Raw genomic sequence first — 12,116 nt, 5'->3', positions numbered from 1 at the left:
TTCGCGCCCGCAGTAATGTCATTGGTCGCGCGATCACGTCTTTCTTCTCGCGATCATGCACCACGAGAAGAGTGAAAACAAGATGGCCGCGCCCGCGAGCAACCACATGGGTAAGTTGGCCAGCCGCGACCACGCAGAAAATACCGCGAACGGGCAGGGAAAAAACTTCCGCATCTTCGCGATATTTCCACGTGTTTGCGGAGATTTTTAAAATTTTTGCGATAATTTGCGAAAGTCACTTTCGCAAATTCCGCCCACCCCTAGTCCCCAGTCAAAAGGATTAGCAGGTTTTGCAAAGGTGTTTGGGGGATACTGTTTGACCTAAAAGAAAATCTGTTGTGCTTACTCCATTATTCCTGGGTTTAACAATGATGTAGCAGTTTGGCTTTCAAGAAACGTCAGGGATTCAAGCAATTGGAAATTGGGAAGAACAGGATTCTGAGGAAAAATGACATTTGGGGCCTCATGTAGGTCGCCAAATACCGGTCGGTAACGGCCGATTTTCGGTAAATATGCCGTTACCGACCGGTATTCAGACAAGTGAGATGTAGGAGTCCAAAAACAACTTTTCGGTAAATATGAAGCGGTAAATACCGAATCATAATTACCGAATCCAAAAATACCGATTCATATTTACCGAATACATATTTACCGATTCGGTAAATATGAAGTGGTAAATATGAAGTGGTAAAACGGAAAATGACATGTAGGAACCATCGGTAATTAAGAAATCTATGCAAATCGGTAATTAAGAGTCGGTAATTAACATGGATTGAAAGCAGGTGGTAACCATCAACAGTGCATATAAGCAATCCCAAAATGCAACAGCGTGGACAACATGGCCGCTCTGTATGTCATTGCAAGGCGCCTACGTCTACAGGCAGCAGGTCTGAGGACATGGAGACGGGAGGAACAAATCTACAGACAGCGCATCACACTCTTCCAACTGACTGATGCAGAGATACATGAAAGGTACAGGCTACACCCCCAAACCATCATGGACCTGATAAGGGACCTGCACCCACTCCTGGACCAGCCAACTAGAAGGGCGCATGCCATACCACCACATGTGCAGGTGCTCTGCAGCCTACATCTACTGGCATCCGGCAGTTATCAGGTGGTGATAGCTGCGGTGGGTGGTGTATCCCAGAGTTGCCTGTCCCGTTTCTTCAGGAAGTTCCTGGATGCCATGATGCAGAGAATGCACCACTACATCAGCTTCCCAAACACACAGGCTGAACTGCAGAAAACTAAAACTGACTTTTATCACATGGCACAGTTCCCCCATGTCATTGGCTGTATTGATGGCACACACATCCCAATCTGCCCACCAGCTGACACTGAGCACATCTACAGGAACAGAAAGTCCACCCACTCCATCAATGTGCAGGTGATCTGTGATGCAGGGAACATCATCACTGATATTGTCGCGAAGTTTCCTGGGAGCACCCACGACTCTTACATCTTCCAGAACAGTGGGATCTACACACGACTGAGTGCCGGAGAATTTGGAGAGGGATACCTGCTAGGTAAGTAACAGTGACGCCCCTTGAAACCTACAATACATCGTGTATAGAGGCATGTGACTGATGTTTCCCTTTTACTCACCTAGGCGACAGTGCATATGCCTGCCGGTCATTCATCCTCACTCCCTACCTACACCCATCAACCCAGAGTGAGAGACGATATAACGTGGCACACAAATCTACATGCAACGTGGTGGAGCGCACGTTTGGACTACTGAAAAGCAGGTTCCGCTGCCTCCACAAGAGCGGAGGCGCACGCCAGTACACACCCATCAACTGCTGCAAGATCATTGCCACTTGTGCAATGCTGCACAACCTTGCCACGAAGAAAGGTACAGATGTGGAACTAACACATTTTGAGGACAACGAGGATGAGTCAGGCCAGCCAGAGGGCAATGCAGCTAGAGTGCCAACTGCAATAGATGGGAGAGAGAGACGGGCAGTGATCACATGCAACTATTTCTGAGTAAGTAAGGGGACACAGCCAGTTGTGGTATGTAATGACGTAGTTTAATGCGCCACTACGCCATGAACACAAGACCAAGCCAATCTGGCAACACAGCATATATACAAGGAGTAAGTCCAGGGTTACGTCACCCATTGGGTAGTGGCCACGCAGGGCTGCATCAATGTTTGCGCATACGCGCTGCAGTGTTGGATGGCACGGCTTGAGCATCCTCACTAGAGCCAACCCCAAGCCGCCTGCTGCTCCTGCGTCCTTCTGGAACAGGGGGTGTAATGCTGCTCCGGCTGCTGGTGTCGATGCTTTCCGCAGCATCCCCTGCAGCAGTTGTCGCCGCCTGACTAGTTAATAGCACCTCTAGTGCACTTGTCACCTGCACCATCCCCCGAGACACGTCGCTGCAGCAGTGTGTCAGGCCCTCCTGCATCGACACAGAGCGCCGGCAGAGTAGAGAAGTGGCAGTTGCCAGACGGTTGAGTGCCCTGGTGGTAGTGACCCTCCTCTGCCGTTCCCGGCGCCGTGCATCTATGTCAGCATCTAATTTGCTGCACAACTGCTGGATTGAGTGGGACATGTCCCAAATGCCCGCTGCCATAGCGCTGATGTTATTGTCCATGTTGACTAATGTAGATCTCATGACCCGCATGTGCCTCTGGACTGACATGACTGCCTTTGTTTGCAGGCGCTGTTGTTTTAACATTTGGCCCTCGAGCCCCGAGAAGACACCATGGCTGTCAATGGTTGCTGGTGGACTCTGGACACGCGACCTGCGGCGCCCTCTTGCTCCCGTCTGTGCTGCCTGTGAGGTGTAGGGCACAGTGGCATGGCTCCCATCCTGGGGCATGGTGATTTGTTCAGGGCCCCTGCTGTCGTCAGACGAGGTGTCTAAGGCTCGCAGCCTGGCTGCAGGACGCCTCCTCATTCTCACACCTGCAGGCGGTGATGTGGCCGGTGACTCAAACATGAGTGGCGATGCTGGCTCTGGGTGAGGTGATGCTGGCTCTGGGTGAGGTGATGCTGGCTCTGGGTGAGGTGATGCTGGCTCTGGGTGCGGTGATGCTGGCTCTGGGTGAGGCGAGGCTGCCTGTGTTGGTGGTGCGGCTGCCTGTGGCCCTGCTCCCTGGGCTGAACTTGTGCTGGCCAGAGGTGATCTTTGTGGCCGGTGTGCCCTCTCTCCTGCAGCATGACCTGTCCTGCGTGATGTCACATCTGTGGACAGAAATGCAACATCGGCTCAGTGTCCCCGAAGGGCTGCATTGCAAGCATCACAATAAATAATTTCACATTCCAAAATGTCCTCTGCCTCCTTGTGCCTCATGTGTGTGACATGCCTTGTTGCCCTGTGCCATTTACTTCATGGTTGGTGTTTCCCTGACTACATCTCCCAGAATGCATTGCCTGTCTGCACTAACACATGTGGACTGGAGTGGGATTCTCCTTTCACAATGGGGGATGTGGGATAGGGGGGGCTACATTGCTGTGCATTCGTCTTACCTTGTTGGGTGGCGGCTCTGGCAGAGCTGTCAGCATCCCCAAGACCCACGAAGCTCTCTTGCTCGATTGTGGCCCCCACCAGCTCCTCCAGTTCGGTGAGGGCAGGTGCCCTGTTGGTTCCACCTCCAGTCTGGCTGGCCTCCTTCTGGATGTCCCCCATCTTCCTCTTGGTTACAATCCTCAGGTCATACCACCGCTTTCTGAGGACCTCTATGTCCCTGTGGGTCACTCCCACAGCATTGACCTGCGCCTGGATGGCCAGCCAAATGTTGCGCTTTTCAGCTTCAGGCACTTGCAGGGATTGCCTCCCAAACAGCTTCTGGTGCTGCTTCACCACCTCCTCCACCAGCACCTGGAGTTCCTTGGGGCTGAATTTCAGCTTCCTCCTCCTTTCCCCTCCATCTCTCTGTGTCCTCTGGCTGGACATGATGTTTTTTTGCTGCACGAACAGGCACTGGCTCCCTGCCTCTCCTCTGCACTCCAAGCCTCTCCAGGGTCTGTTAATTATGTGCACCTGCCTGGGTGTTGCCACTTCCTGGTTGGGTGGGGTGTGGTTGCACAGGATTGGCTATTTCCTCAAGTCATGTGATGTTATTTACCGATTGGGTAAATACCGAATCGGTATTTTCCGATTCGGTAAATACCACCTCGGTATTTTCCGATTCGGTAAATACCACCTCGGTATTTACCGAATCGGTGATTTCCGATTCTTGATTACCGAACGTTACCGATTCGGTACTTGTTACCGAATTTTTACCTACATATATCTTACTGATTCTTAAATACCGATTCGGTACGGCTCGGTATTTAAGAAGTGGTAACTGGTATGCTACCTACATGAGGCCCTTGGAGTCCATTCAGAGTGGATTTTTGTGAACATACTGAATTGTCAGGTATTTATGTCTTTCCAAAACTAAATTTTTTTAGAAAATGTTTTTATATTCTGTTTTTAATTTCTCTTGTGTTATGTACTTTTTAAGATCTCTGTGATACAAATAAAGTTATACATGATGACATCATCATTTAAGCAACCTTCTACTGTGATACCACATGAAAACTAAAGATCTAAAACATAATATTCTGAGTTACACAGAAAATCTTGATTGTGGCAGCAGAGAAGGCACTCCCAAATGAGTTTACTGTGGGGTGATATAGAAACCTTAGCTTTGCTTTGAAAGCTTCACTTAAGTCAGTAGCTACCAAGATGCAACCCCCCCCCCTTAGATAATATTGTCAACTCATTCCATTTTACCTGAGCAGAGTAAGGTGACCAAAACAGCCACTTTGTAACTGCTAATGACCTTCTTTGCAAAATTGGTGTCAGGGTTGGATATGTGAATCTTTCTCTGTGTGCCTACCAGGTTAACATCCACATAAGCATGTAACTTTGTGGGAATTCACATCATTCTTTTCCACACAAGAATTCCATTCAAATTTACCTACACGGAAGTCAGTATTAAGAGCATGTCATAAGAAATTTTGGTTGGTTGGTGGTAAATAGCACAATGCTTGGTGCCATCACCTTTTACTGCTGTGTAATAAAAGCTGATTTGTTAAAGTGGTAATATGTGACAAGAATATGGTTGGCTGTTGAAGCAGAAAAAGCTCAATTGAGATATTATGATACAACAGCACCAAAACAGCGCATAGTATTTCATTCACAGAAATCCAGAACTACAAAAAAGCAATGCAACACAACAAACCACACAGCAAAAGCACAATGAAACATGATAACCCCAGCAACACAATGCAAAAAGTCACCAACACAATACAATGGCAATGCAAGACCACAAACACTAAACATTAACACACCAACACAACACCCAAACAAAACAACAAACACCAGCTCAAACATTATGAAAATAAAATACACAAAACACACAAAACAACAAATTATTATATCAACAAAAATCTCCATGATACAACAAACCGCAATACAATACAACATAACACAATACAAGGAAATTGTGTTTTGTGAGTTGTATTAGGTTAGAGTTGATGTGTTGTGTTTTTTCGTGTTATCATTATATGTTATATTTTTGTTGCACTTTAATGTGCTGCGCTTGTGGTGTATTTTTGTATTGCTGTACTTTGTTCTTGTTCTTGTTTTGTGTTGTGTTATTATTGGTTTGCATTTCCTTACATTTGTGATGTATAGAGGCTGTGCATAAAGTGGTGTGTTGCTTTTGTGTTGGATTACTGTGCTGTCTTATGACAATTCAATGTTTTTGTGTGTTGTACTGAAGTTATATTGTTATTGTTTTGAAATATTATTGTTCTCTGTTTTTTGTATTGTGTTAAGTCTTGACATGTTTTTGTTGTCTTGTTGTTTTATTTAGTTTAGGTAGTGTGCCCTGTTAAGTTCTGCAGCTTCTTTGCATCCTTTTAGAAAGCTGGTAGGATTCCAAATATAAAACTGCACATTCCAGTAAAGTTCCAAGCAATCATTTATCAGTATCAAAGGTGATAACATAACACTGTTTCAGCTTTTTTGCTACTAAATACAATAAAAAAAACTATGGCCTGTATCATTCTAAAATTAGCACTTGCAATGCTCACCTTATGTGATTCACCACAGGTTACTTAATATTTGTGTGGGGCGTGGATTCTTCCATAGGGAACATATGTCCCCATAGAGGAACAAAAACATTGCAAGAGTGATGTTTATTTAAGGAAGATTTATGCAGGCAGATGTGCTTAGCTAGTGGAAGCATTGCCTAAATAGATTTACGATATTTGATTGTGAAAGAAATGTAACTTTATCATTATTGATTTCCTTTAAGTATCATTAAACTTTAATGTAAATCACTTGGAAGTCGAAGATGTTCCCCAAACGGAAGAGATATTAGGGCAGAACTGAACTTACAGGTTTTAAGACCTAATTTAGTGGATCATGACAAATGTGTGGGTACATACGCACCAGTTATAATGTTTTCTGTTTGTTAATGGCTTTCACAAAGGATGATACGTTTTGGAAAGTATGTATAAATGTAATGGTAGGAGTATTCTAAGGCTCTTGTAACTCTACCACCCACTAACAGATAAGTTGTCAATGTGTAAGACTACAAGACAATAAACAGGCATCATTCTTCCATTGTTAGACAGTAATCTATCCCACATACTATTTATTTTAAATGCAAGTGAACGACATTTACTGAACCTGTAGTTGTGCATCGCCACAGGTTCCTACATATTTTTTGAATTACATTTAGGTGAAATGTAGAATCAACTTACAAGGGTGTGGTGCAGCAGAGGTTATACCTCAACTATCAATTCATTATTGAACAAAATCTAAACACAATTACCACTATGTGTTCCAAAAATCTCTAAATTCTCCCTCAGTTCCTTTACAACTGGTGCCCGCAAACTTTACAGCAAAAGCCCTTGAAATAATTTTAGGTCCCAACTAAAACACTCACCTACTCCCAATATTTGCAAAGTGCTAAGCCCGTTTCTTTTTAGGTGCTGAGAGCACAAAGGCAACACAACCCTACTTCTAATGAATCATATTATGAGCAGGCTAAGAGTTCGGTATCTGACTAAGACACAGAAGTTAATGTTTGAAAAAGACAGTTCTGGGAACCAGTCATAGTCTTTTTGTATTCTTTTGGCTTTAAACTTTTTCACGATTCTCTTTCCCACAAACACACTCCAGCAGACATATAGTTTCAGAATCGCAAAAGAAAATATAGCCATATGACCACAAGGACCTAAACCCTTTCTTCTAGGAATATGTGATTCTAGGGGTCTCAGGAGAGCTGAAGGTTGTGATAGGAGAGTAGCATGGGAAGCTAGGAGAAAATAAAACATGTTGGCTATTGAAAGTTCCCTTATCCTTAAATAGTATGCAAAGTGAAGTAAATGGTAAATGAAGTGAGTGCTAAGTGAAGGTCAAGTGCCCAGCTGAACCAACTGGTGTATTTCTGAACAGCTCAATATCCTCGTTTTGGACAATTTGATGTGTCACTCTGAACATCAGTACCTGAGATGGCTTTTAATGCACACTGTTAAAATCACACTGTATCATATTCTCCTTGCCCTTAAAAGCCTATGCATGTAGGGAAAATAAAGTTAAAATACTTTAAGCTATAAGTACCATTTTCAACTGCCTTCAGCTGGCTATCTCAAGCAATAATAATCATTAATCATACATGGGCCTACTAGGCAATTCATATATGCTTTCCTCTATAAACATTGTTATTTGAAGCAATCAAGCCATTCAACAAAAACAAGTTCAGGATTAATATGCTATATAAGTAAAAAATATTATTTTAGGTGCAAATAATCTCCTGGATATTAAAAGAACCTTGTGTTTTGGCTGATTTACAATACATTGTGAGTCAAGTGGACATTCTGACCTGCAAGATGACCCAGTGCCCCTCCTTGGCAGCCAAATCCAAGGCTTGCTCAGCTACAATTTCTTGACCTTGTCCAAGAGACACATTGTGGAGATTCATGTTGTCAAAAGTATATCCGAGTTTCTTTCCTGTGAAAAAAATATATTTGATGTTAGAGGGAGTACATTAAACAAACACGATTTCCTTGGTTTTGGGCAAGCAGAGGATATCAGAATCCATCAATTTAGATGCACATTTTAAACAGTGAGGACTACAAATTTGCAACTGCAATGTAGCCTGCTTACTATAAATTATGAGTTTATTTTATTTCTACAGTGTTTGAATTTAAGGGGAAAAAAGTATATAGTAGTTAATCCAGAAACTTAAATTATGAAATACTGTATAAGAAATGATTCAACAAGAATGATAGACAATAGGAAAAGGACATCTTGTGATACTTAGCAACACATGCACATTCTGAGTTTCAAGGGGACTGAAACTACACCTATGAATAACCCCAGAAAATGCCTTGGGAGCTTTTTCCTTCTGCAGTATACATAGTTTTGTCCTTTAAGATTTGGCATATATTTTCTTGAACTAGGAAATAAATCAAATACCAGTGTAAGCCTTTTCATCAAGGAGTTATCTTAGAAAATTAACAAGAATATTGATTTGACCTAATGACAAAGATGTTACTAAATGAAGACAAGGCTTAAAGAGTTCATGTACAGCCCTCTTTCTTCTTGCAAAACTATCATGCCTCTTCAACTTCAATTTAAGTATATTTGTTTGCATCTCCCAAACACCATTTTTAGCAAGACTTACAAACTAAGTCAAATAAATATTTTTATTAAAGTTAAAGCTGTAATCGTTTCAAGGGGACTGAAATTACACCTATGAATGCCCCCAGAGATTGCCTTTGGGGCTTTTCCCTTCTGCAGTATACATTGTATTGTTCTTTGAGATTTAGCATCCATTTTCTTGAACTAGGAAAAAAATCAAATACCAGTGCAAGCCTTTTCATCAAGGAATTATCTTGAAAAATTAACAAGAATATTGATTTGCTCTAATGACAAAGATGTGTCTAAATGAAGACAAGGCTTAAAGAGTTCATGTACAGCAATCAATCATCTCGCAAGAGCTATCATGCCTCATCAGCTTCAATTTAAGTATATTTGTTTGCATCTCCCAAACACCATTTTTATCAAGACTTGCAATCTAAGTCAAAGAAATATTTTTAATAAATTTAAAGCTGTAATCTCTTGTACTCTGACCATGAAACATAGCAGTAATTTAGTTTTATCAACATAGTAGAAAATAATCTCACTCTGATTGAACCATATAGACACAACAACAAATTTCTTTACAATGTACATTACTTATGATTCTTTCCTTTGACATATAACTAAAATCAATATAAAGATCTACTAAGTTTGTGAACTTCTATTTTATTAAAATATGGAATGTACAATCTTTTAATCTTTCAGTATATTTTTATGAATATCTGTAAGACATAATAGCCTTAGGGTGGTTTTCCCCTAACATTTTGCCTACCTCCTCCACTTTTCTGACCTTGTTTTTGCAGATTAGGACTCTGTGCACTCTACCACTACTAATCAGTGCTAAGGTTCACGTACTCTCTCCCTTAAACATGGTAATATTGACTCATCCCCTATAGGCATATTTGATTTACTTATAAGTCCCTAGTGCACTACATATGCCCATGCCCTGACAAATCAAATCAAATCAATCCAGCTTTATTCGATTTTTTGTACAGAAAATCATAAAAGCAAAACTGTTAAAATATCAAGATTATATAGTTAAAAGAATACCCAATACATTATAAAAAAACTGATTACTAAAGAATATATTGATTAGTACCCACTTTGTTTTTCAAAATCCTTTTGATATCTCATGCATTTTCATATCATCATGCCTTTCCTGTGTTTAATAATGCTTTTCAAGAAGGAAGAAACTGACTTTGTGAAACATTTGTTATCCAGAAATTGCAAGGCTAGGAATGCATGCCTGCATTGTCTCAGTCCCCAGAGTCTTAAGACAGGTAAAATACATCTTTTCCTTTGCGTTGCATAAAATTTACAAAGTAAAACCACGTGCATGGTTGATTGCTGGGATTGGTTATTGCAGGGGCAGTTAATTAGTGTTGGAGACCAGTCGTTTAGTTCAGGAAAGCTTACTGCACGGTAAAAAAATCCAAATTTAAAACGGGTTAAAACAATTTGATCATACCCACTTAATGCAAAATGTAGGTACGGCTGTGTACCAAATGTAGTGAGTATAAGTTGATTGGATTGTACCGACGATTTAGCTGCCTCACTTGCAAATCTGTTTGCCTTCCTGAAGGTCATACAGGATTTTTAAAGAAATTTTCTATTTACCGTATGTAAAATATCATGATTGTTAAAATATTCTGGGTGACCCAGATCTTTCATCATTTTTTTTACATAATTTAGCCAGGGGATCTCCAGAACCCGGTCTAGCGTGAGGCTATCTTTTAAAACATGTTGGTTAAAAGAAGTTGTAGTGGAGGTCCAAATCCTGTGCCACAACAGGAATGGTTGGATCTTAATTGTATCTGAAATATAAGGCAAACCTAATTCTGTGTGGCATACATAAATAGAGGTACTGTCTGGAACCGCCAGAAGGTATTTTAGAAAGGCATTTTCCACTTGTTGGATAGGTTTGGTATCACGGTAGCCCCATACACCTGCCCCGTACATTGCTATGCTGGTGCACTTTGCCTTATAAATTTCAAGGAGTTCGGCTGGCAGTTTTCTTCCCAGCTTCTTTGCAAAGTTAGCCAGGGCCACAGTAGCTTTCATATAGAGTAGACTCATGTTTTTTACGGCCTGATACCATGTCCCCTTGTGGTCGATTAAAATACCTAAATAAGGAAATGTTGTGGTCAGTTCAACCTTTCTATTGTCAATAAAAATCTCCCTGCAACTGGTGCTGTTTTTGCCGCCCTTCATTATAAACATTTTGGAGATATTAACGCACAGGCCAAGATTCTCCATGTACTCAGTGTACCTAGTAAGTACCCTTTGGAGTCCCAATGGAGTACGGGCCATCAGCACTGCGTCGTCCGCATACAAGAGGGCGGGTATAGGGCATTCATTTATTTGTGGCAGGTCCTGACACCCTGCTCCCATTGCTGGTTCAAGACCATTGGTATAGAGAGTGAATAAAAACAGTGCCAGGATGCATCCCTGCCTAACCCCCCTCTCGACCTTGAACGGTGCAGTGCATTCTCCTTTAAGTCCATAACGGAGCCTTGCTTTGGCGTTGCAGTAAAGTTTTCTTAAAAGTTGAATTAATAATGTCTCCATCCCCATAGTAGTTAAAATCTTCCATAATTTATCGTGTACCACGCAGTCAAAAGCTGCCGATAGGTCTCAAAAGGTGAGATATAATTTTCCTTCTTTTGACCGCGTGTACTTCCCTGTCAGGATGTTAAGGTTCAGTGCCTGTTTGAGCGTTCCCAAGCCCTGACGAAACCCAAATTGTAGGTCTGAGCGCACCTGGGTTTCTTCTGCCCCGTCTTGCAACTGCTTCAAGATGATTCGTCACGCTATTTTTGCCAGTGAGTCCAGCAAGGATATTGGATGGTAGCATGCTGGATCCTGCCTGTCACCTTTTTTAAAAATGGGTACTACAATGGATTCTGACCATATCTCAATGAATCCAGTAGTAGAGCAGGCTGCTAAAACCTGCGTTAAAAGTGGGCCCCATAAAAGCAAATTAGATAAAAAAAAGTCTACCTGGACGCCATCAGGTCTGGGTGCCTTACCTCCCTTGCTCTCGACTATTGCATATGTTACTTCCTCCAGGGAAAAAGAGAGACCAATGTGCTCACCGGCTGTGGCCGTAATTCCTCGTGTTATTGTTGTATTTTGAGTTATACCATCCTCTTTTCCAGATTTATTTACTACGGAGATAAAAATCCACTCACAGGTTTTCTCCAATAGCAATTACTACCGTAGGTGTATCCTCGGCTTTAAGGAATGGAGCATTGACCGCTCGCCAGAAAGCTGCACTGTGTATCTTTTGTGAAGCTTCGTGCAGCACTACCCATGTCAATTAAACGCTACTAGTGGACCTGCAGTTCGTATTGTGCCACCCACTTAAACAGCCGACTAACCATCGCTCAGGCCTGCCATAGCAGAGTCTTTGTGCGCAGTTTCCAATGCCATTTTGACCTGGCAAGATAAACCTTGTGCCAAGCCCAAATGTTCCCATTTTTTACATATAGGTCACCTCTAAAGTAGGCTCTGG

At 42.2% G+C, this 12,116-nt stretch overlaps 1 protein-coding gene across 1 annotated transcript in view; it reads right to left on the bottom strand.

Moving 5' to 3' along the window:
• DNAH9 (dynein axonemal heavy chain 9) overlaps positions 1–12,116 on the bottom strand; it is a 1,479,259-nt gene that overhangs the window by 408,453 nt on the left and 1,058,690 nt on the right. Inside the window, exon 62 of the mRNA XM_085616775.1 lies at positions 7,842–7,969. Coding sequence (XP_085472901.1) covers positions 7,842–7,969 — 128 coding nt within the window. The remainder of the gene's footprint in view (positions 1–7,841; positions 7,970–12,116) is intronic.

This window comes from Triturus cristatus, chromosome 7 (genome assembly GCF_964204655.1).
Source record: "Triturus cristatus chromosome 7, aTriCri1.1, whole genome shotgun sequence".
Taxonomy (NCBI): Eukaryota; Metazoa; Chordata; class Amphibia; order Caudata; family Salamandridae; genus Triturus; species Triturus cristatus.
The sequence above is the reverse complement of the archived record's forward strand: the minus strand, read 5'-3'. Positions and strand labels throughout refer to the sequence as shown.